Consider the following 26,126-nt stretch of genomic DNA (forward strand, 5'->3'; position numbering starts at 1 on the left):
ATTTTAAAGACCACTAATTGTAACAATGTTGTTTAACTAGTCTTCATATTATTTCTTCTAACATGATGTTCTCAGAAAATAGTACGAGAGAAGAAACATGTATACAAGGACGTAAAAAGGACACGATATATATAAAGATACTATTTTAATGCTGAAAAATAAGACTAATCCAACGATTTACTATAGAGCTTAGTTTATTTCATCATCTCCTTTGTGAGCTTAGCAAGTGATGAAAGGTTATACCGAATGATGTTATCAACAAAATATATCGTATCCTCCTCACTATTTCCTTCCGGCACATCTACCACGTAACTCTCCACCACCACCGTCTTCTCCACCAACGACGATGCAGCCACCACCGTTGTCTTCGATCTGTAATTAGCAAGCCTATGGTTACCACCAATGATACTAACAACCATTACATGAGACTCATCGTCAAGCTCATCGAGCCTCTCCGTGCTGAAATCCGCTGGAAGGCCGGAGACTAACGTCACCTCCCGGACGGAGCCTTTTCCTCCCCTGTCTTCGCAGGAGCGCATAGTGCAACTTTTGACGAAACGTTGGTAAGCTTGTGGTTTGTCGAACTGACGTAGTATTGACCAAACTAACGGCAATGGCGCTTCAATGGTTTCGACTACGCTAGAATGACATTGTTTCTGCTTAGAACTTTCCATCTTTTTTTTTGTTTATATGAGTTTGTCTTCTATCGACTAATATTTCTGTGTGGCTTGTTAAGTTCTAAAGCGTGTCGAACGAACTACATATAAATGAAGCCAAACACCGACTACAACTTTATTTTATTTTATTTTATATCTACAAGTTCGTCATGCATGTTAAATGAAACTTTTGAGTTCGATTCGGGTTCCTCTTACTATATACTAACAAAAAACATTTTACAATAAAAACTACACAGTATTATACACTGGAATAATTCGATTTTTTTATAAAATCATGTTATATTTAGGAAATTTCCTAGGGTATATAGACGATAGATGTTTACACTTAAAATGCGCAAATTGCTTTCTTAGACACAATGAAACATGCAATTGTTGTTTTTCAAAAAGTACTGTATTTCTTATTTCGTTTACTCAAAATTCAGTTTTTCTCTTTTCCTGATAAGATTATACAAATATCTCTGATGCAAACGACCAAGCCAAGTAGCCACACCACCATCAGCAGGTGCATTTTGAACAATAGCCGCATTCCCTCCTCGTTTTGACTTCACACCGAGGAAAGCCCATGACCTTGGTGACTGGGCAACCTAAGGTCACGTTGCCATAATGTCATCCCTTAAATGTACTCAACTTGTCGATAATTCTTTTTAATTTTAACAAAACCCTCTGTAAAGGTTTTTCTCTCGTTTTAATATTTAACTATTGAACAAAAAAAACGGTGAGCGTACAAATATCTTTTGTATTAATTACCACTCTTAAATTTATATTGCTAATATGGGGCAAATATTATAAGTATCATAAGTTACCTTACTATTTATATGGTTTTTTAAATATAATGATAATATAGTCGATCGGTCTAATTTGGAATCTTGTTGCAGCAATGTTTTGAGAGCTAAATCTAGATATGTCTTTGCTCACGAGGTAAATACAGATGTCATTTAAACCGAAAAGAACACACTTGAATTTTACCGAAACATACACTTGTTTACAGAAAAAAAACTATTTATTTTAATTTGTTGCCGACCTGGGATGGTTTTTTTTTTCTTTTTTCTGTTTCTTCACAAATTCAGAGCCGATTGATTGCCTATTAAAAAGACGGCCCGATATGCCCGTCTAAGCCCAACGTTTAGTGATTTATATTGTCCATCTTATGGGGAAAACGAGCTATTTATAGCCAAGAACTATCGTATCTCGTTGGATAGAACCCAAACTTTGGACACGCGCTATATATTTCTGCCCACTATAATCGAATTTTATTTTTTTTTATTTTCGAAAGTTCTACACTTATATCATCTCGATCTCGAGCCTGAATTGCGTCGGTTTAATCAGTGAACCCCAGACCAAACCATATAAACCCGAAATTAAACCAATAAAGACCCGATTCCTTACCTAGTTACGACCCATGAACCCACAAATCCCCAATTTATAAAAATCACGAACCTTACAATCGACTTGGCATTGTTCTTCTTCTTTCTTCTTTTCTGGGTTCTCATTACCGAATTCAAGCTTTATAATGAGTAATTTATCAACAGATTTGACCGGATCATCCAATTCTCGTGCGAGAGAAAGAGTGTTCGATGTGCCAAAGAGATGTTGGTGCAGGGAAGCTGTTGTAGTTTTGATCTCGAAATCTGATCCGAATCTTTACCGGAGATACTACCGTTGTAGTTTTGCTGCAACAAATAAGGTAAAAGTTATGCTTTTATCCTCTTGTTTCATGATTTTGGTTGGTTCTAATAATTGGGATATTGGTAGCTTTGGAACGATGAACACACGTTCAAGTGGGTCGATGAAGCTTTGCTGAATGAGGTAGATGCATTGGCTACGAAGAATGCTGGACTTGAGCAACAACTGAAAGAGCTTAGGACAGAGAGGTTGGAGTTTGAGAAGATGGTTTATGAAAAGATGGAGAAGGAGGTCTTGGAGAAGGTTGAAGATGGTTTAGGTGAAGCCAAATCATGGAGTAAGAAGATGATGAGTGTTATATTGTTAGTCTGTATGGTTATGATTGGACTAAGCAAAGTAGTTGGTTGAAGATGGTATGGTCATGGTTGTAACCTTTTGTGTTAAGACAATTTGTATTTGAAACCTTTTGTGGTAAACATGCTCCATTTGTGTTAAACATGAAGCTATGCATTTAAAGAGATGAAATTTAATGTCATAAACGTTCACTATTTGAAACGAAATAGATCATACAAAAGAGATAGGAAAGGCAAGAGTTGATGTGGTCAAAAATACATTATAGGCAACCACAAAATTCACCATTTGAGACAAAAGACACTAAGCGATCTAGGGGAAGACAAGAGTTTATGTGGTCGAAAATACAATCTAGGCAATCACAAAATTAGCACCCTAGTTAAAAGTAGCTACTTGATCAAGCTTGAGTGAGTGAACCTTGACTTGGTTCAGGTTGAGAAGGCTGCAAAAAAAAAAACATTAAAACATGAGAGTTAGTAACCAAAATAAAAGTTAGAAATTGAAACCATCAAAGCAATGCATCATACTTTGGCAAATTTAGACTTATGTAACCTAGAGTTATGGTTAGCTTCCCTACAAATACCACAATGCATTATTCTTTTCTTCTGTTTTGGTTGCTTCTAAGTAGGTGACTCATTCACATCCTTCTTCCTTTTCTTGTCAGCCTTGGTCTGTTTTTCTTCAGGTGGTTCTGCATACACTTTATTCCCATTTGTACAAGGCCAACTCTGCACTTCTTTGTGGAGTAAGGCTTTCTTCATATTTTCTCCTCCATATAGCTGTTCGGAACCACTGGCAGACGTAGTTTTCAGCTGTTAGCTTCTTATCAATGATGAGACCATATGCATGCTCATATTAGAATTTTAAATGATTATGGATTTTTATTAAAATCTATTGTTATTCAATTTGTGATTTTGAAATTACTATCCAAATCCAATGTTGTTGAATTTGAAATTTCTTTAAAATCAATCTAAGTAACTTAGAATAACTTGTTATTTAATTAGAGATTTATAAAAATCTTATAACATCCAGTGTTATTCAAACTTGACAATTTTTTTTTGTAAAAGTGTTTAACATTGATTTTAAAAGATTTTGGATAGTTCTTTAGTTGAAAACTAGTGAGAAATATGAACGAAACAATTTCACCTCTATATGTGTTATTCTGAAGGATTTCAAAAAAAAAAAACAAGTTCTCAAGAAAAAAAAGGCATCGTCTTCCTTTGTTCTTTCACTCTAAAAAAAAAAGTTTCAAAAAAAAACAAAAAATCGGAATCGAGATTGGTTTTTGAGAAACGAATTGATCTCCAAATTCCAGTTCTGAATCAATTGTGTTTTTTCATTGAAAAAACTTTTGTTCTACGTTTTTCATCGACGAATCAAAGATACATACCGAAGATGTTGTAGAGAATTTGTTTCAATATCCAAGGAGGTAGAATCTAAAGGTCTCTGTGCTTCTTTCTTCCACGTTATTTTTCATTATTGTAACTGTTACTCATTTGTCCCAACACGCAAGTGAGAATTCTGGGGAAGTTTAATAGAACAACTATTGAAGCTCTTTAATGATGAGTCTCTAAAATTACTATTTCTGATGAAGTTGGTGTTATTTCTTCACTGGTCTTTGACTTAACTACGGTTTATTACTTCTCTAATGAGTTTTCAGTATATTGATCTTATCATAAGATTCAACACCAGTACACCACCGTCCTCTCTAATGCATTTTCTTGATTCATCCCTTGAAGTTTTCCAAATAATTATTTATGCAGTTTTCCTCTCCAATATTGAACATGTCTGAAAAATCATATTCCAAACATCCATTGTGCTGTCCATAGAAACCATAATTATTAGACACAGACATGACTTTTGTGTTTGAGAAGTCGATGAACCTATTTGCCTTTGTGTGTGAATCTCTTAAAATCTTCCAATCAATCTCACCAAATTTTGAACTACTTTTACTTTTCTAAAATAAATTAAAAATAATAACAAATTCACCAAAGTATCATACAATCTCGTTAAAATCTCTCAAAATTCAAAATTTCCTAAATCCTACAAAATCTTTTAAAATTCTAATTTCAATACCCCATCTTAGTATTTAGAGTTGAGGGTTTAATTTTGAAATAATATAGTGTTATTTTGGAAATACTAAAATTAAGAAGGGGAGATTTATACTATTATTTTAGATAAATACTGCAAATGTGAAAGGCAAAAAAATGTATTTATATTATCACCTTTTTTTAAAAAAAAAATCTGTTTGAGATAAATAAATATTTTAGCAGAAGAATTATTTTTGTTTTTGTTTTTTTGCTCTCACTAAAAGAAATGTTTTATTATTACTTATATAAAGTAAAGTTCAAAATATTTATATCGAGTAAAACAAATTATAATCCAAAAATATATAATTTTTGATTTTAAGGATATGTTAATATTCTAGACTCATTAGGTGAATGTTAGTTTTTCTAAAGTTTAAGACTTGTTAGTTATAAATTAAATAACTATATTATACATTTAAATTTTTTCAATAATACAAAACTGTTGTAAACTATATAAATGTTTGGAGGCAACAAGATGTTTATTATGAGAAGAATTAAAGGAGAAAGGATCTAGAGAGAGATGAGTGTGGATTTAGAGAGAAACCAGAGAAAAACTAGAGAGAAACTAGAGAGATAGAAAGACTTCTCATTATATTTCTTCTCTTGTACATAACTCTTATTTATAGAGGGAGGAGACAAAGAGAGGTTGAGGACAAGTGGTGAACAAGTGTTCCAAGTGTTATTGCATGAAAAAGGATACTTGTTGTGATGGATACACACAAATTTTACAATACTCCCCCTTGAGTATCCATCACCAGTGATGAGTTATACACTGCCTCATTAAAAACCTCATCATGGAAAAACCCAGTGGGATAAAAACCATGACAAGGGAAAAAGAGTACAGTACTGTAAACTATCCCTCGAAAAAACTTCACATATCTCGTAGATGCCGCATTCCAATATTATGAATAAGCTTTCTGAATGTGCTAGTTGGAAGGGCCTTTGTGAATAGATCTGCTGGATTGTCACATGAGTGGATATGTTGGATATCAACTTCCTTCTTTTACTTGAGTTCTTGAGTGTAGGAGAAAAATCTTGGAGGTATATGCTTTATTCTGTCGCTCTGGATGTAACCTTCTTTGATTTGAGCGACACAAGCAGCATTGTCTTCAAATAATGTTGTTGGATCTTTACCACTTGATTCTTGTATGTGGTTAGTCATTGATCTGAGCCATACACATTTCCTCGATGCTTCATGAAGAACAATTATTTATGCATGATTTGAGGAAATGGCAACCAAAATTTGTTTCTGTGAGCGCCATGAGATAGCAGTTCCTCCAATTGCGAAAACATATCCAATTTGGGATCATGATTTATGTGGATCTGATAAATATCCTGCATCTGCAAAACCAACTAGACCAACCGAAGAGTTTCTAAGATAGAATAATCCCAAGTCAATCGTACCTTGAAGATAACGGAGAATATGTTTTATCCCATTCCAATACATGCGGGTAGGGGATGAGTTGTATCTTGCAAGTAGATTCGTAGCAAATGCAATGTCCGGTCTAGTGCAATATTCAAGATACATCAGTCCACCGATAACACTCATATAAGGTACTTCAGGACCAAGTATTTTCTCGTTGTTTTCACATGGTCTGAATGGATCACTATCGACATTCAAAGATCTATTGACCATTGGAGTACTGAAAGGAGTCGATTTGTCCATATTAAAGCGCTTTAAAATCTTTTTCGTATAATTTGATTGATGCACAAATATTCCATCTTGGAAATGCTCTATTTGAAGCCTGAGATATAATTTTGTCTTTCCAAGATCTTTCATTTCAAACTCTTCTTTCATATGGATTCTTGCATCATCAATCTCCTTTTGAGTTCCAATTATATTCAGATCATCAGCATATACAGCAATGATCACAAATCCCGATGGATATTTCTTTATAAAGAGGCATGGGCATATTTCATTATTAACATACCCTTTCTTCAATAGGTATTCGCTTAAGCGATTATACCACATGCGTCCAGATTGTTTTAATCCGTAAAGTGATCGCTGTAATTTGATCATACAAATTTCATTAGACTTAAAGCCTAATGCCTCAGGAATCTTAAATCCTTATGGGATTTTCATGTATATATCATTATCCAATGATCCATATAAATATGCTGTCACTACATCCATAAGGTAAATTTCTAAATTCTTAGAAGCCTTAGAAGCCGTTAAACTCATTAAGTACCTGAATGTAATTGCATCCATGACTGGAGAATATGTTTCTTCATAATCAACTCCAGGTCTTTGAGAAAAACCTTGTGCAACAAGTCGGGCTTTCTATCGTGTGGTTTCATCTTTCCCATTTCTTTTTCGCACAAATACCCACTTGCAACCAACATGTTTTACATCTTTAGATGCAGTGACAAGAGGTCCAAAGACATTTCTTTTATTGAGGGAGAGCAACTCAAGTTGCATAGACTTTTTCCATTTCTCCCAATCAGGCCTATGTTGGCATTCTGATACGGACCTTGGATCTGGATTATTTTTTTCATGATCGATCTCTTTAGATACAGAAAAAGAGAATATTCCATTATCATCATCAATTTCATCTCTATACCATAATATTCCATTTTGGGCATAGTTAATAGAAATCTCATATTTTTTTGTATCATCCTGAGCACTTTTCACATTATTTGGTTCTTCTTGAACTTCTTAAACCTTTTCATCTCCCATTTTCTTTTTCTTTCGGGGATTTTTATCTTTAGAGCCCATTGGCCTCCCCCTTTTCAATTGAACCTTAGGTTCATTAGCTTTGCTTCCATCGAGTTCCTCTCTAGGAATTTCAACTATTGATGGTGCATTTGCAGCGGGGATATATGACTTTGTCATCCTTTTTGTATCTATGAAAGCATTTGGTAATTGATTTGCCAAATTTTGTAAATGTACAATTTTCTGAACTTTTAGTTCACGTTGATTTGTAGGGGGATCAAGATATATCAAAGATTGTTGTAAATCACTAAGGATGGATCTCCAACCGGCCCACACACATGTCCAAGTCCACAAGGTCCATCGGCCACCTTCTCTTATTCTAAGTCGGTTTAGGAATCCTAATGTGTTAGGGCTTTGTCCACTACTATATATATGTACTCTATTCGATTTAAGATAATAACACAATAATAGAAGAGAATACAACCTCTAGTTTCTCTACTTTCACAACACGTTATAAGCACGAGTTTGCTCTAAACTCCACTGAGAAAATTCCCCAACCCTAAACCACCGCACATCATCTCTTGTTCATCCAAACTCGGCGGTTGCTCAAATCCGCGACCAGTTCAATCCGTGTTCATGATCAGCTTGTGTTCATGATCCGTTTGTGTCTGTGACTAGTCCGAGGTTCGTGATCAAGCTCAAGGTATATTCGAGGTCTTTAGCTCCCGGATAATCCATTCAACCCCAATCGGTGGAAGGTAAATAAATCGAACCCATCGGACACATATATCGAACTTGAACTCTAAATTTTATTAGAACCCTAAAATCTACAATTAAACAATCAACAAACAAAACCCTAAGCTTTGAAACCCTAAACCCTAAAACTTTAAAATCTGATTGCTTGAGGTTAAGGATTTCTTAGGATAGATTGTTTGCTATTAAACTGATTGTGCCATGTTTAAAATCCGATTGTTATTAACTGCTTGTTTGAAAATCGACTGCATGAAACCTTAAAATCGGAACCCTAGAGAAAATATTTCCCTAAAACTTTTGTCTTAATCCTAACTAGAAAAGGAAATCCTATCTAGAGAAAAGGAAAACTTGAAAACTTAAAATTATTTGCATATTACTTGTTCATACTATATTATAATTATGTCTAGGATTGTTTCATGCATATATTAACTATGTAATAAAAGACAAGAAATTATTCACTAAAATTGGCATGGTTCGGTCTTAAATACCGCATGGCCTAAAACGATTGCATGGTTCGGTCTTAAATACCGCATGACATAATCGGGTGCTTGTTTTATAGATGTCAAAGATCAATAATCTCCAATATGCTACACTTAATGTCTCTGGAGACAACTATTTACAATGGGCATTGGACACTAAGATTACCCTGAAATCAAAGGACCTATGTGAGTGCATTGAGGATGATAATGATTGCACTGAGAAAAATAGATATAAGGCGATTTTGCACATACGCCATCATCTTGCTGAGAGTCTCAAGAACCAGTACCTTACCATTGAGAATCCTCTTGACCTTTGGACAGAGTTGAAAAACAGATATGGACACCAAAAGACGGTGCTCCTACCAAAGGCTCAATTCGATTGGAAAAACCTAAGGATCCAGGATTTTAAATCTGTGGATGAGTATAACTCAGAGCTATTTAAGATAGTCTCGATCTTGAAACTATGTGGTAAGGAGGTTACTGAGGAAGACTTGCTAGAGAAAACATTCTCAACCTTTCACACCAATAACATACTGCTTCAACAACAGTATCGTGAAAAGGGCTTTAAGACATATGCAAGTCTCATCTCTTGTTTGCTACTTTCTGAGCAAAACTATGAGTTATTGCTGATGAACAGTGCAATGAGACCTCCTGGTTATGCTCTGTTACCAGAAGCCCACAAGGTTGATATGACCAAGAAAGAGCTTAAAGAGCCTAAAGAGTCTAATTACGTCCATAGAGACAAGTATCACGGCCGTGGTCATGGTCTTGGGAGAGGACGTGGTGGTCGTGGAAATTACCAAGGAAACCACTATGATGGTTATAGCCGTGGGAACCGATCCGACTTCGGTCGTGGTCGAGGTAGAGGCCGCGAAATTTTCAAACCGCAACACAAGACTAAATCGCTTTGCCACCGATGTGGTATGGAGAACCATTGGGTAAAGACATGCAGAACACCTAAGCACCTTGCTGATCTCTATCAAGAGAATTTGAAAAAGAATCTAGAAGCTAACCTGGTTCATCTCGATGGTGAAGGAGATTTCGACCATGAGAATGATGATCAATTGGATTATAAGACTTCGGATTGTCTAAAAGAGGATAATTAAACTTAAATGTTGTCTTGATTTAATTTTCATGTTTGATGCTTTGAATTTTATTGGAATATGATTTTGGATGATAATTTTGGTTTAAGTTCAATTATTTTATTTTTCTTCAATATATATTTGTTATGTCTAAAAACATAATTCTTGTCCATATTAAGAAATGGCTGAGGACAAGAACATACTTGTGGTGGATAGTGGATCAAGCCACACGATTTTGAAGGATAAGAGATATTTTGTTAATCTCATTTTGAAAAATGCCAATATTAGCACAATAGCATGTATAGCAAGTCTAATTGAAGGCTACGGCCAGGCCCATATTCTTTTACCTAATAGCACACATCTTGAAATAAGTGATGCCTTATATTCACCCAGCTCAAAAAGGAGCTTATTGAGTTTCAAAGATATTCGTTTGAATGGTTTCCATGTTGAAACTAAGGGTGAAGGGAACCAAGAGTTCCTACATATTACTGAAATCACCCAAGGCCATAAGAAAGTCCTAGAGACTATACCCGCATTATCTACTGGTATTTACCATGCTAAAATTAATATGATAAAGGCTAATATGACAATGAACAAGATGTTCAATGAACAATTCACTTTATGGCATGACCGGCTTAGCCATCCCAGTTCTAACATGATGCGTAAGCTGATATTAAATTCAAATGGGCACACTTTTAAAGAGAGACGAGTTATCCCTAAGAATCTCACGTGTGTAGCATGTGCACTAGGGAACCTCATTATAAGGTCATCACCAGTAAAAGTCACTAAAGAGACTTTAAATTTTCTGTAAAGGATACAAGGAGATATATGTGGACCAATACACCCACCTTGTGGGACGTTTAGATACTTTATGGTCTTTATTGATGCATCGACCAGATGGTCGCATGTTTGTCTATTATCCACAAGAAACATAGCATTTGCTAGATTGTTAGCCCAGATCATAAGACTAAGAGCACACTTTCCAGATTTTCCACTTAAGACTATACGTCTAGATAATGCTGGTGAATTTACATCCCAAGCGTTTAATGATTATTGTATGTCCATGGGTAAGCGTGGAACATCTTGTGGCACATGTACATACACATAATGGATTAGCTGAATCCTTCATTAAATGAATTCAATTAATAGCTCAACAATTACTCATGAGGTCGAAGTTTCCTGTGTCGGCTTGGGGACACGCACTATTACATGTAGCAGAGCTTATACGCATCAGGCCATCTAGTGAACTTAAATATTCGCCATCTCAATTACTAACGGGTCATGAGCCAGACATATCCCATCTAAAGACATTCGGGTGTGCCATTTATGTACCGATTGCACCACCACAGAGAACAAAGATGGGACCTCAAAGGAGGATGGGAATATATGTTGGATATGATTCTCCCACCATTATTAAGTATCTAGAGCCAACTACGGGTGATTTATTTAAGGCTAGATACGCGGATTGTCAGTTTGCTGAATCTGAATTCCCTACATTGGGTGGAGAGACAAACAAGCTGGTTAAAGAAATATCATGGAATCAAACATCTTTAAATTGGCAAGATCCTCGGACTCTAGCATGTGAGGTAGAGGTCCAAAAGATTATACATTTACAAAAGCTAGCTAATCAATTGCCAGATTTCTTTGCTGACCCAAAGAAAGTTATGAAATCGTACATACCAGCTTGTAATGCACTAGTACGTATTGATGTTCAAAAGGAACACAATCAAGTTGCTACAGAGTCTAAGGCACGTTTGAAATGTAGTAGACCAATATGTTCTAAAGATAATAATCCTCGGAAATCAAAGAAATGTGCAATTCCAACCGAGGTTAAGGAAACCATAGACATGGCCGCGGTAAACCCTAAGGAACCGATCAATGAGGTTTGGGATGCTGAACCTCAAGGTCCTGAAGGTATTGATAATAATGAGATCTTAATAAATTATATCATGTCTGAAATACAATGAAACCGGAAAGATGTCGACATTGATGAAATATTTGCATACAAGGTAGGACTTGAAATAAATGAGGATCATGAACCCACGTCTATATTAGAGTGCACTCAAGGAAAAGATTGGTTAAAATGGAAAGAAGCCACTGACGTGGAGTTGAATTCATTAAAGAAAAGGAATGTGTTTGGTCCGATCTTAAGGACACCATTCGATATAAAGCCAGTTGGACACAAGTGGGTCTTTGTAAGGAAGAGAAATGAGAATAATGAAATCGTGAGATATAAGGCATGTCTTGTAGCACAAGGATTCTCACAAAGACCAGGAATAGATTATGAGGTGACATACTCCCCTGTTATGGATGCAAAAACTTTTAAATTTTTGATAAGTCTGGCTATAAGAGAAAAACTTGACTTGCGGCTAATGGATGTAGTGACAGCATATTTATATGGTCCACTGGATAATGAGATATATATGAGACTACCAGAAGGTATTGAGCTTAAAGATAAGAATGGTTCTCGAGAATAATACTGCATAAGGCTAAACAAATCCCTTTATGGACTGAAACAAAGTGGGCGTATGTGGTACAATAGACTAAGTGAGTACCTAGCCAAAGAAGGCTATGAGAATGATCCCATCAGTCCATGTACTTTTATAAAGAAGTTTGCAAACAAAGGGTTTGTAATCATAGCAGTATATGTGGATGATATGAATATCCTAGGAACCTCTGGAGAAATTGCCCAAACAGTTGAATATCTCAAGAAAGAGTTTGAAATAAAAGACCTAGGTAAGACTAAGTTTTGTTTGGGATTGCAGCTTGAGTACATAAATGATGGAATCCTTGTGCATCAAATGACATATACTGAAAAGGTACTCAAGAGATTTAGTATGGACCAGGCTCACACATTGCCTAGCCCAATGGTTGTGAGAAGCCTAAATTTGGACAGTGATCCATTCGGTCCAAGGAAGGACGATGAAGAAATTCTCGGTCCAGAAGTGCCATAACTCAGTGTTATAGGAGCTTTAATGTTTTTGGATAGCCACACTAGACCAGACATTTGTTTTGCCGTGAACCTCCTAGCAAGATTTAGTTCTTGTCTGACCCAAAGGCACTGGAACGGTATCAAACATATATTGCTTTACCTGCAAGGAACGTTGGATTTGGGTTTATTCTATGCTAACCATAACAAAGAAGGTTTAGTTGGTTTTGCTGATGCAGATTATCTATCGGATCCACATAATGCTAGGTCTCAAACCGGCTATGTGTTTACACATGGTGGTACAACAATTTCATGGCGTTCAATGAAGCAGACCATTGCGGCTACATTATCTAATCATGCAGAAATTTTGGCTATGCATGAAACCAGCCGTGAGTGTGTTTGGTTAAGGTCGATGACTCAACACATCAGGTCAGATTGTGGCATGACCGATGACAAGGAACCAACCATCATATATGAAGACAATACCGCTTGCATCGCACAGCTCAAGGAAGGATACATCAAGGGAGATCGGACGAAGCACATCTTCACACATGAACTACAAAAGGCCGAAGAAGTTCAAGTGGTACAAGTTCAATCCAGCGACAATTCAGCCGATCTTTTCACCAAATCATTACCGATATCGACATTTAGGAAGCTCACGCACCAGATTGGGATGCAGAGACTCAAGGACTTTTAGTCATGCTTAGAACAGGGGAAGTAATACGTGCTTTACTCTTTTTCCTTCACCATGGTTTTGTTCCACTGGGTTTTCCTGGTAAGGTTTTAATGAGGCAGCATCCCAAAGCGTATTATGGTGATCTCTTAGCATTTGCATGGTTATGTCATCCAAGGGGGAGTATTGTAAATCGCTAAGGATGGATCTCCATAACCGGCCCACACACATGTCCAAGTCCACAAGGCCCATCGGCCACCTTCTCTTATTCTAAGTCGGTTTAGGAATCCTAATGTGTTAGGGCTTTATCCACTACTATATATATATGTACTCTATTCAATTGAAGATAATAACACAATAATAGAAGAGAATACAACCTCTAGTTTCTCTACTTTCACAACAAAGATGGTGTATACCATGTAATATCTTTTGGTACTTGTTTAATTTTTCTCCCTAATGCTGGAAATTCATCTTCATTAAAATGGCAATCGGCAAAACGTGCCGTAAACATATCACCAGTTTGCGGCTTAAGATATCAAATTATACTCGGTGATGCATAACCGACATATATACCTAATCTCCTTTGTGGCCCCATTTTTGTTCTTTGCAGTGGGGCTATAGGAACATAAACCGCACATCCAAAAATACGGAGATATGATATATTTGACTCTTGTCCAGATGCTAATTGTAAATGGAAATATTTATTATATGCGCTTGATCGTATTTGGACCAATGCTGCAGCATGCAATATAGCATGACCCCATATAGAAATTGGGAGTTTTGTTCTCAATATTAACGGTCTAGCAATGAGTTCAATATTAACGGTCTAGCAATGAGTTGTAGCCGTTTAATTAAAGATTCAGCCATGTCATTTTGTGTATGAACATGAGGAACCGGATGCTCAACATTGATTCCTATTGACATACAATAGTTATTGAAAGCTTGTGAAGTGAATTCACCAGCGTTATCTAGTCTGACTTTCTTTATGTCATAATCAAGGAATTGAGCTTTCAACCTGATTATTTGGACAATGAATTTTGCGAAGGCCGTGTTTCGTGTTGTCAATATACACACATTTGACCACCTACTAGATGCGTCAATCATTACCATAAAATAACGAAACGGCCCGCATGAAGGGTGGATAGGTCCACATATATCACCATGTATTCTCTCTAAGAACAATGGTGATTCATTCCCAATTTTGGCTGACGATGGCCAAATTATGAGTTTTCTTTGAGAACATGCATCACATGAAAACTCATCATATCTAAAAATCTGTTGGTTCTTTAATGGATGACCATTAGAATTTTGCACAATCTTTCACATCATGACTGAACCAGGATGTCCAAGTCTTTCATGCTATATCTTAAATGTACTAGTAAACTTAGAGTTTATTGTAACATAAGATGAAAAATTATTTATTTTTGTGCAATACAATCCAGAGGATAACATTGGCAATTCTTCCAATATATGTTTCTCCTCAGATGTTATGCAAAGATATTCAATGTCATTCTTATTTAAAGTCTCTATATGATATCCATTTCTTCGGATATCTCTGAAACTAATCAAGTTTCTATGAGACTTAGGGCAATATAATGCATCAATTTCAAATGTTGTCTCTCTTGGCATTGAAAATTTGGCTTTTCCAGAGCCTATAATAATCTTTGCATTACCACATATAGTGCTCACGCTTCTAGCGGGGTCTTTTATTTTGAGAGAAGATAAATATTTTTTCTCTTTAAGTATTGAATGCGTTGTAGCACTGTCTGCTAGACACATATCTCCATCCTCAATCTCAAAATTTGACATTTTCTCAAACTGATGACGGATTGAGAGTCGGTCGTGCTGATAACATGTTGTAAACTATATAAATGTTTGAAGGCAACAAGATGTTTATTATGAGAAGAATCAAAGGAGAAAGGATCTAGAGAGATGAGTGTGGATTTAGAGAGAAACTAGAGAAAAACTAGAGAGAAACTAAAGAGATAGAAAGACTTCTCATTATATTTCTTCTCTTGTACATAACTCTTATATATAGAGGGAGAAGACAAAGAGAGGTTGAGGACAAGTGATGAACAAGTGTTCCAAGTGTTATTGCATGAAGAGGGACACTTGTTGTGACGGATACACACATATTTTACAACAAAAACCAATTAAACATTTCATTTAAATATGAAAAAGTAAACAACCAAAAATAATTAATCAAAATATTTTTAAAACATTACAAATATCTTAAACTATTTTTGTTAAATACATTTGGTCGCAAATGCTCGCGGATAACTCCCCTAATTATGTTACTTTATGTTTATATTAGAAAAATTACTTCCATTTCTTTTTATTAAAGATTAAATCATAGTGTCTTTTTTGGTTAATTTTTTTAATTTACATTTTTGTTGAAATTTTTTTTAGTCTTATGATTAATTTAATTTTTGGTTTGTTAAATTAGTTGAGCTATTTTTAAAAAATATATTTGCCCACACAAACGTATAAAAGAATTGAATTAGTGATATATTTGCCCACAAAAAAAGTTTTAGACAATAATTGTTTTTAAAAAAGTTCTTGCCCGCACAAGAGTGTGGGTAACTCTCCTAGTTTTTTAGTATAATCCACTCGTGAAAGTTAATTATTATTTTCTTTACATTCATATTTTTCCCAGTTTTAGTTTGGAATATATTTTAAATTGACAGTAGTACTAAAAACAATGTCTATAACATGAGATTTGCGGATGGATAGCAGTAAATTATTTTTGGATTCCAAGGCAGAGACAGTTATCAACCGATTTCGCTCACTGTCTCAGATGAAGAAATCTCACCATCGTAGATCTAGATCCCTTTCTTTCCTCTTGAAGAGTCTTTAGGGCTTGAAGGTGTCTCACCGCCTCCATAGTTCCACGCCGGAGCAACAAAAAGAGGATAGCACGGCACTTCAATCCAGGTCAAGTATTGTGGTAAAGGAGATTCTGGTATTTTAATCCGTTTGTGTGGTTTTTCTTATCTCAGATTTGTTTTAATTTTAATTTTATAAGAAGTTTTAAGTTTTTATTGTCTTTTTTGGATCTCTAGATCTTGATCCGGGTTGTAATCTATTTGAATGCTATGTTTTAAGCTTGTCTGGGTTTTTTCCCCTTGTCTCCGGAAGCGTTTTGTGCTTGCCGGCTCTAGCCTCTGGAAGGATTTATTTCCTTGCCAGCTCTTGTAATTTCACCTTGTAATTCACCTGTGGTAGGCCTGGGCATTCGGGTACCCATTCGGGTTCGGTTCGGGTATTTCGGGTTTTCGGGTTTAGAGGTATAGAACCCGTTCGGGTATTTCTAGACTTCGGATTCGGATCGGATTCGGTTCGGGTATTTCGGGTTCGGATTCGGATTACCCGAAATTCACAAAATTCAAAATTTTAGTATCTAATTTAGTCTAAATAATTCAATAATACACAATTTATCTCAAAATTTAGAGTATTTTTTATCTAAATTTACTAATAAACAGTTTAAATACTTCAAATTATCGAAAATATCTAAAAATCTAAATATTTTAGACACTTATATTATTAAAATTATAAATATTATTAATATATTACTACTATATATTAATAATGTGGGTATATTCGGATACCCATTCGGATTTCGGTTCGGATTGGGTTCGGATTCCGGTTTTCGGATTTAGAGATTTAGAACCCGTTCGGGTATTTTACAATTTCGGATACGGATTTGGATCGGGTTTTTTAGATCGGGTTCGGATCGGATCTTCGGATCCGGGTATTTTGCCCAGGCCTATATCAATGAAATCATTCAGACGAAAAAAAAAATTCATGTATTAATCAATGATTAAATAAAATTTTATATTCAAATTCTTTTTCTCCTAGAAACCATGATATTCATGATAATGTTTGGAAACCAAACGATGGGCACCTGTTCTTAATCCTACGGTGGGTATCCTTCTCGAGAACATATATGAACATGAAGGATACCCACTTGAGCTGTACCCATATATTTGTTTATTGTTTAGCTCGCGATCAAAAATAGTATCTCTAAAAACATCTTAAGCAAGATAAGAACCAGTTGCCAATTTGTCTTCGCCTGCCTTCGCATATATCACCTGGTCGCAGATGTATGGTTGTCTTCTTGGAGCAAGTATCACTCATAAATGGTATGATACGGTGAACCAGTTCTCCACTCATACCTTTCCTATCCTAGAGAGTAGAGACTATTTTTATGTTTCATCCAATTTGTTTTCGAGTTCAGATTATATTATGCGTGGAGGAGTAGGGAGAAGAATGGGAGGCGACATATCAAATCGTCACCCTCCCAACCATCTTATCAGCACCATTGATAACTCATTTTGGAACCTTATCAACTTTCGTTGTTACTATATAAGAAGGAAAAAAGTTCGGAAGTAATGGAAGAATTGTTGTAACAAATGGAGTTTACACTACCTATCCGATTGATGGTCCAACATAAACGGTTATACGCCAACTTTTCTTATTACTATTTTCCACTCTAAGTTTTTGTTCGTCTCTCTATAAGTAAATTTTTTTGTTTGATGATGATCAATAAATTTAACATTCAAAGAAAATTAATTAGTAGTATATATACGGGCGCAATTGTAAAGCCGAGTTGATAACAACTCTACAAGTATGATAAATTAAAACTTCCGGTTTGTAACTAATCGATCAACTACAAAAATGATAGATTTAAACTTGCGTTTTGTATAACAAACCAATACTTCCAAACCCATGAATAACATACTAATTTATAAAGAAACATGGCACTATGGAATCATATTAAAACAATCTTATCCTTAAACTCATGACTCCAGGCCATTATTATTAAATACTATGGTCTATGGCTAATTAATTTATAGCTAGCTACAAACAGATATATACAGTATACATTAACTTTAGGTATACGTATAACTAAAGTCCGTATATATAGCTAGCCCTCTCCGGGATCTAGGGTTTCAGAAAACACTTTCTATACCGTACCGACTCGATCGTTTTAACTTCTTAATCTTGTGATTATTCAATTTGAAGACAAGGTTTATTTGCTACTCCCAACAACTGATTAATATATTGCCCGTTCGATCCTAAAGTTCGGTTTGTTACATAAATCATGATTTGGAAATGCTGGTTTCCTTTTCATTCTTTGAATAAATTGGCTCTAGACCTTGTAATATAACTACAAATTGCATACGTGTGCATGTATATATATACATAAAAGTAATACTTAATTATATATACATGTAATACAATAAATATTATTTACGTACTTGTGAATTCCAACATGTGTACCAGACTACTATGGTAAACTACCAATGTATACATGTTAATACATCATGAGGCATGCAACGTACAGAAATGTTATGTCATTTAAATATATTCACAGTTGGCACACACTCTAATAGCTAAGAACTGCTTTGTATCGGCTAAGTTCTATGACAAACTATAAACTACATTTTAGAGATATATTCTCCGTTAATCTTAGGTGATTTTGAGTACCAAAATAGTATATAATATATACACACACACGCATTAGGATAACTAACAATAGAAAATCATCAGGAAATTTTGATGGAATCAATCACTATTATTAATCCGATATATTGAGTTTTGTGGTCTATAGATATCCAGAGAGAATAATATCAATTTTTTAAAAAAATATCAAACTACGAAACTTAAATTTGTTTTAAATAGAGAATTTTAAATTTGATTACCTATATTGGAAATTGTTTTATATGATATAATTATCAAGTGGTCGACGGTTTATTAGAAGTTGAAGAGTTTGCAACATCCTTCTTGACAACAACGACGTCGTTTTTGATCTTTCTCCTCTTCTTCTTCCTGTACGGAATCCCACGGGCCTTGGCTTGAGACTCTCTCACTTCCCTCAAGTGAACCCGGATCGAACCGTTTGCAAACGGGTTAGTATCAGGTGACCCGCCACCGTGTTCCTCGTAAGCAGCTCTCAACCTTCCGATCAAAGCATCTAGGCTTCCCCAAGCTTGTTTGAGAGGACACGTGCAAGGTCCTGGTGGATCGGGTTGTCCGAAGAAGACACAAGCTTGATGATGTACTTTGGTCTTACCAAACTGATCTAAGTACCTTAGGAAACTTAGCACGTGCGTGTAGTCGAACTGAGACATCATCAACGGTGGATTTTGCGATTTTAGGTATTGGATGAACGTGTTCCAATCTCGACGTTTTTGAGATTCGTAGCGGCTGAGGGGTTGCTGCGGTTGAGGTTGAAGTGGTTGCTTGTGGTGGTTGGAGGAAGAAGATGGATGATCCGGTGGATCTTTCGTCGGTGTGTGATTATCCGAAGACATTATTAGGGGAATTCTGATTCGTTTTTTTTTTTTTGGTATTGTGTTGTTTGGTAGTATTATATTTTTGGTTTGAGAGCAAATTGAAGAAGGTTTAAAAGCAACAATAAAGTAAAGGAAAATAAAGAGAGAGAGATAGATACTGAGAAATAATGGAACGAGGAGAAATTATTCACGAAAAAATGATTACTATGTATATATATATACGTTACTATAATAAGTTACAATGAATTCCTATCATTTCATGCGAATATCAGAATCGTTATTTTATTTGATTTTTTTTAAGTGAAGAATTCACTTTTTTTTTTTTTAAACTAGTTCCACGTACTTGTCCTAACCAATTATATATAGCAAATCCAATTAATTAGCCAAAAAATAATATATATATATATATATAATATATATATCAATTAATGAGTTAATCCAATTCTTATTCTCGGATAGGTTATAAATATAATAACTAAATAATGATAATAACTATATACAAATATCATGCAAAACTATAAGAAATATATGAAATAGTTGTCTTGATCCCATCTATTTTACTAAACTTTAAATTATCAGTCGTTATAAAACAAGACGTTTTTTGTTTTTGTTTTTCAATAACAAAACGTATTTAAAAAATAAATGATTTTGATCTTAGTCATTTTTGAGATGATGTGAAAGCTCTTTTATCTTTACAGACAACAAATTATTATATATGTAAATGACCAATCTATATAGTTTGACAATAGAAGAAGATCTATTTCAATGAGATTTTTATCCTATTTTTTTTCTATAATGCCACTAAGCGTGGATTACATCCTTGGATTATATATTATGTTTGTATTTTGTTAATGTTTATGTTCACACGTTACTTTCTATGACTTTTTTTGTCATCATCCAAGAAAAAATAGTTTATCAACGTACAGAAAACAATTCAAATATCGACTTTGTAATAATATATACTACAAATTAGTACAAGATTATTACTTATATAGAGCAAAAAGAGAGAATATATTTCAATGGATGGGACCCGTGCAGAAGGTGCTCTTGTTCCTTTTATAAATTTTTATTCTAAAATATCAAAATTTGTTATTTTATTTGGTTTGTTAATTATCTTTTTTGGTCACTGATGTGTCTATCTATTTAATTTACACACTGTTATGATATACTCTTCCTTTTTAAAATGCCTTAGGAAATATTAGTTATTTAAGCTATCCATTGTACGACTAGCAACCAAATCAATCATTATAAGTTTTAATAATGATTTATTAATTAATTTCTCCAACTTGCTTAATTTAGTGGCTATTGTTGAATTATGTAGCCTATTATATCTATAACTTTATACATAAGAAATTTATAATAGCATAATTACAATAATAACGTTGATGAATGATGATGACCGTCATCATCCTACTCGTAGGAATAGCCATTAACGATAGATTAGTGAGTATTACAACTACTAATTTCTTTCTTTGAAGAAAACAACGATATTCCAATTTGTAATGATTTATATAAAAGTGCTTTTCATATACGTGAAATAAGAGAAATACTGACACCATAATCATATATAAGCAGTTACTTTGTAGTTTGTATATACATGGAATATTGACTATATAATAACATATCTCTTACTTACTATACAATGAGTGATTGCTTAAGCATAAATGTGTCTGAAAGTGGAGGACGCATAATATATTGGCTTCCATTATCTTACCTATGAATGAATGTTAAAAGGACAAAACAATCCACGCTCTTTTCTTTAGATATTGCTTTATAATCCTTAAGGTAGAATTCATTGTCACTATTACATGTATTATAGTATAATATACGTACGTGTTTTGTGATCAATGCGTGTTCACAAAGAAAATTACTACTAATGTGCTGTTGACAAAAAAAGAAACCCTACTATAATGTCTTATGTGTATAAATGTGGTTGCTCATGGACAAGAGAAGTACTAGTTCAAGGAATATAAGTTCGAAGACAGAAACACCTAAAAAGCATGAAAATTATAGTGAAATAAAAGAGAAAACATAATAATTAAAGACAAGCATATTATTTGATACACACATTGACACATTTAGTACCCTTTGTCGGGAATAAAAATATATAACAGCCGGTAAAATCTTGATTCCGGACTCCGGTGACCGGAGAACTACAGGAATCCGACGCGATAATTAAACCCTAAGTAAAAAAAGCATTTTGAGACAAGATTTTGTAAGAGAAGATCTTGTGTGGGGCAATATATCTTTCGATATACTTTTGTCCGCTACATCAATAGAAATCCACTCGATACCAAAAAACAAAAATTAAAGAAGATATAGGAATAAATTAAAAATTCACGTGGGACTTGGGTCCATCTGTTTATTTTCACCTGGGATCATAATCTATATGGTATTATTTCGTATACTACTGTGTTTTTTCTTTTTTCCCAATGACTTTTCTTTTGTTAAGAAAAGTTACAAGGATGTCTTTAGATTGCATTTTTTGTTTCGTTTGGGTTGATACGAAATGATGGCGTAAGTCGTGACTAATAATCAATCATCTTCTTTTTTTTTGTTTTATAAGTTAATGGAAAGAGAAACCATTGGAATGAATATAATTATTCCATTGAAACCTTTATTTGTTCCATAAACTGTTTAATATATGTAAAAGATTTTGTTCTTACTAAATAAATACCAACTAGTATCCCCCAAAAATGCTACTATGTAAGTCTTGGCTCGGTCTTCAAATCATGGACATAGACGGACCATAGCTCTAGTCTTTGTACCACAAATTTTATTATTGTAAAATAACCAATTTTATTTTGCTTCTTTGTAAAGTGTATAAACCCCCTTCAATGTTCGCTATGACAAGTCCTATTAAATTTTGGGCTATAGTCCGAAATCTCCTGGTTATAAAAGGAAAAGTTAATAATTCATCACTTAAAAGATTGAAAGAATTACTCAAATGTTATCCAAAAATTGGTTTATTACTCAAATCTATAAATCTTTTGAAAATTACTAGAATGTTTAGTGCCCTGGGTGTAATTACAATTTACCCCTTGGGTTTTGTTTTCCGAATTTGAGTAAAAAAAAAAAAAATACACATCAACAAATTAAAATACACATCAGATATGAATTAACACGTCATTAAGCAGTTTTTTTAAGATCCACAGTTTTGTTTTCTCTCGTTTATATCAAAGAGAGGGAAAGTGAATAGTTTTAACTATTCACAAACCGCGAGAAAAAAAAATTATCGAAACTCTCGTCTCTCGTCGCCGGCGATACTGTCATTGTCCACTCTCTTGCCGTCAATCTCCCGCCGTCATCTCTCGCCGTCATCTCTCACTGTCATCTCTCACCGTCTTTCTTCGTCGTCGCACTCTGTTTCTTCAATTGGCTCTCTCTCTCTCTTCGTCTTCTTCGTCTTCTTCGTCTTCGTCTATCCGGTATGTGTCGACTGTTTAGTTTCGAGTTTTCCGGCTGAATGTGGGTTTTTTCGATGATTTACCGCTGATTGTCGCCGTTGTTAATGACGGCTGATTTGTTAGATCTATTCGATTCGATGGCTGATTTACTTTTTGTTTTATGTTGCGGCTCAGTTATTTTAGGGTTTATGGCTGATTTGTTAGATTTATTCGATTCGATGGCTGATTTACTGTTTGTTTTATTTTGCTGACGGATGAGTTGTGACTGAGATATTTTGTGCTTTAGATCTGAGTTATGTGTTTGTGGCTGAGTTATGTTATGCTTTGTGTATGAGTTTGTTTTATGTTATGGCTGATTCATTTTATGATTTACTTATGAACTATAACAGATGTCGATGGTGATTATTTCTTCTGAAGAACAAGCAAGGGATTACCCCCCAAGACTATACGCTAAAATAGAGTCTAGAGATATAAACACAAATTTCAGGATGAAAGAATTCCCTCAGATTAGGGAATCAATAGGACTGGATGCGTGGGAAGAAACGAAGAAAGTACCTATTGGAATAATCTCTAAGCTAGTTGATAGCCAATTCGTCTGGTCTGGTAAGGTTGTTCATTTCCTACTATGTAACCAGTTAAGGGTACATAAGAAGGAGCTTTGGTTTGTGGTCGGCGGTCAACCTATCAGGTTTGGGTTGAATGAGTTTCATTTTCTGACGGGGTTAAACATAGACCCAATGCCTACTGAACGGTTTGAACTTGAAGAGGAACACAAAGATTTCTTCAGACTTTTGAAAGTGCCTGGTGGGGCAGGTCCAACGCTACTTGAACTCAGGGAAGCATTAAAAGTGTGCCGGGGATGGGTTAACCTTGATCATCGTAAATGGTTGGGGCTGTTGCTTCTTCAACACATTGGACTTTATGGTTTGCATCATAACTCTAGAATTCCATATGAAAGTGCCAAAAGAGTTTTTGATGATGAAGCAATGAAGACGTATCCGTGGGGTCGGTCAGCATTTGAAGCTCTTGTTGATTCCATAAAGATGTTGAACCCTACGGGAAAGTCGTACACCCTCAGTGGGTTTACACCCGTGTTACAGGCTTGGGCGTATGAGTCCATCAAATGCTTTGGAGAACGGTTTGGGAATGCATCAGCTAATGATGGTGGCATACCGATGCTTCAATGGGGTGGAAACCGTACACGTTCATCGCTGGAAACCGCAATTGCTGAAGAGATCAAAGCGCTTGGTGAGGTAAGGTTTATATCTGGTTGAGTGATTGTTTAGTAATGGATGAGTTATGATGTAGTTATGGCTGAGTTATTGTTTAGTAACGGCTGAGTTATGTTTTAGTAATGGATGATTTATGCTTTAGTGTTGGCTGAGTTATGTTTTAGTAATGACTGATTTATGCTTTCATTAGTAATGACTGAGTTAAAACTTACTGATGGGTTTCATAATCTCTTATGTTACAGCTGCGTGTGATTAATATGGTTATGAAGGAAAATGGCTGCGAGCTATTTCATTCGTGGCCAGAAGAAGAAGACGACCCAGCAATCGATCGCCTGATCGAAGACATACATCTGAATACGTTTGTTAAAGGTTTTTGGGATGTTAAGGGGAGTGATAAGAAGAAAAAGAAAAAGAAAGCTGAAGCAGTTGTTGAGTCTGAATCTCCTCCCGCAAAGAAGCGGAAAGTTCAGAAGATGAAAGTTTCCAACAGTCAGGAAACTAGTGAAGGAGTTGCACAGGAAAGGAAGAAGAAAGGAAAAAAGGTAAGTGAGGAGGAAGATGCTGGGGAAGATGATCTCTACGAATTGATCTCTAAGTTATACACAAGGTTTGACACCGTTGATAGGAACATTGAAAATGTATCGGCGAATCTGGAGAAGAAGATGGATGAAAGGATTGAAACCAGGCTTGGATCTTTTGAGACGGACCTCAAACAGATGAAAGAGCTCGTGCTTTCAAAGAGCACGACTGACCAGACTTTAAAAATGGGACAGGAACTAAATAACCTGGGACATGGACAGGAACTTCAGACATCAAAAGGTCCACCAAAAGTTCCGGTAATGTCTGGTTTATCTTTGTTTTATGGCTGATTTTTCAGAATGTTTAGGCTGAGTTATTATAATTTCAATTGTCTTCGCTATGATATACAGAAAAAGAACTCTTTGACTTCTCCTAAGAAGTCTCCAGATGCTAAGAAACCAGCTGATACGAAAACAGGGCCTTCCACGAGGAGAAATGCCAAAGAGTTAGAGGCGTCAGAGAAGGCCAAAGAGTTAGAGGCGGGAGAGCCGGTAATGTCTGGTTTATCTTTGTTTTATGGCTGATGTTTCAGAATGTTTAGGCTGAGTTATTATAATTTTAATTGTCTTCGCTATGATATACAGGAAAAGAACTCTTTGACTTCTCCTAAGAAGTCTCCAGCTGCTAAGAAACCAGCTGATACGAAAACAGGGCATTCCAAGAGGAGAAATGCCAAAGAGTTAGAGGCGTCAGAGAAGGCCAAAGAGTTAGAGGCGGGAGAGCCGGGAATGTCTGGTTTATCTTTGTTTTATGGCTGATGTTTCAGAATGTTTAGGCTGAGTTATTATAATTTTAATTGTCTTCGCTATGATATACAGGAAAAGAACTCTTTGACTTCTCCTAAGAAGTCTCCAGCTGCTAAGAAACCAGCTGATACGAAAACAGGGCCTTCCACGAGGAGAAATGCCAAAGAGTTAGAGGCGTCAGAGAAGGCCAAAGAGTTAGAGGCGGGAGAGAAGGTAATGTCTGATTCATCTTTGTTTTATGGCTGATTTTTCAGAATATTTAGGCTGAGTTATTATAATTTTAATATACAGGAAAAGAACTATTTGACTTCTCCAGATGCTAAGAAGTCTCCAGCTACTAAGAGACCAGCTGATACGAAAAGACGGCCTTCCACGAGGAGAAATGTTAAAGAGTTAGAAGCGGCAGAGGAGGCCAAAGAGTTAGAGACGGCAGAGAAGGCCAAAGAAGTAGCTGCGTTAAAGAAGCCCAAAGAAGTAGCTGCGGCAAAGTAGGCTAAAGAAGTAGCTGTGGCTGGAGGTAGAGGTGGAGGTAGAGGTAGAGGTAGAGGTAGAGGTA

At 35.3% G+C, this 26,126-nt stretch overlaps 3 protein-coding genes across 3 annotated transcripts; 1 reads left to right on the top strand and 2 right to left on the bottom strand.

Annotated features, from left to right (window-relative positions):
* Window positions 27-716, bottom strand: LOC104731715 (abscisic acid receptor PYL13-like). The gene has a single exon (XM_010451189.2). The coding sequence runs from the start codon at window positions 672-674 to the stop codon at window positions 195-197; it is 480 nt and encodes a 159-aa protein (XP_010449491.1). The 5' UTR covers window positions 675-716; the 3' UTR covers window positions 27-194.
* LOC104733515 (uncharacterized protein At4g04775-like) lies at window positions 2,188-2,708 on the top strand. The gene is made up of 2 exons (XM_010453086.1): window positions 2,188-2,361; window positions 2,430-2,708. Exons 1-2 carry the CDS (start codon window positions 2,188-2,190, stop codon window positions 2,706-2,708), a joined length of 453 nt encoding a protein of 150 aa, XP_010451388.1.
* Window positions 18,854-19,769, bottom strand: LOC104731716 (protein LIGHT-DEPENDENT SHORT HYPOCOTYLS 9-like). The gene has a single exon (XM_010451190.1). The coding sequence runs from the start codon at window positions 19,622-19,624 to the stop codon at window positions 19,046-19,048; it is 579 nt and encodes a 192-aa protein (XP_010449492.1). The 5' UTR covers window positions 19,625-19,769; the 3' UTR covers window positions 18,854-19,045.

This window comes from Camelina sativa, chromosome 12, assembly GCF_000633955.1.
Source record: "Camelina sativa cultivar DH55 chromosome 12, Cs, whole genome shotgun sequence".
Lineage (NCBI taxonomy): Eukaryota > Viridiplantae > Streptophyta > Magnoliopsida > Brassicales > Brassicaceae > Camelina > Camelina sativa.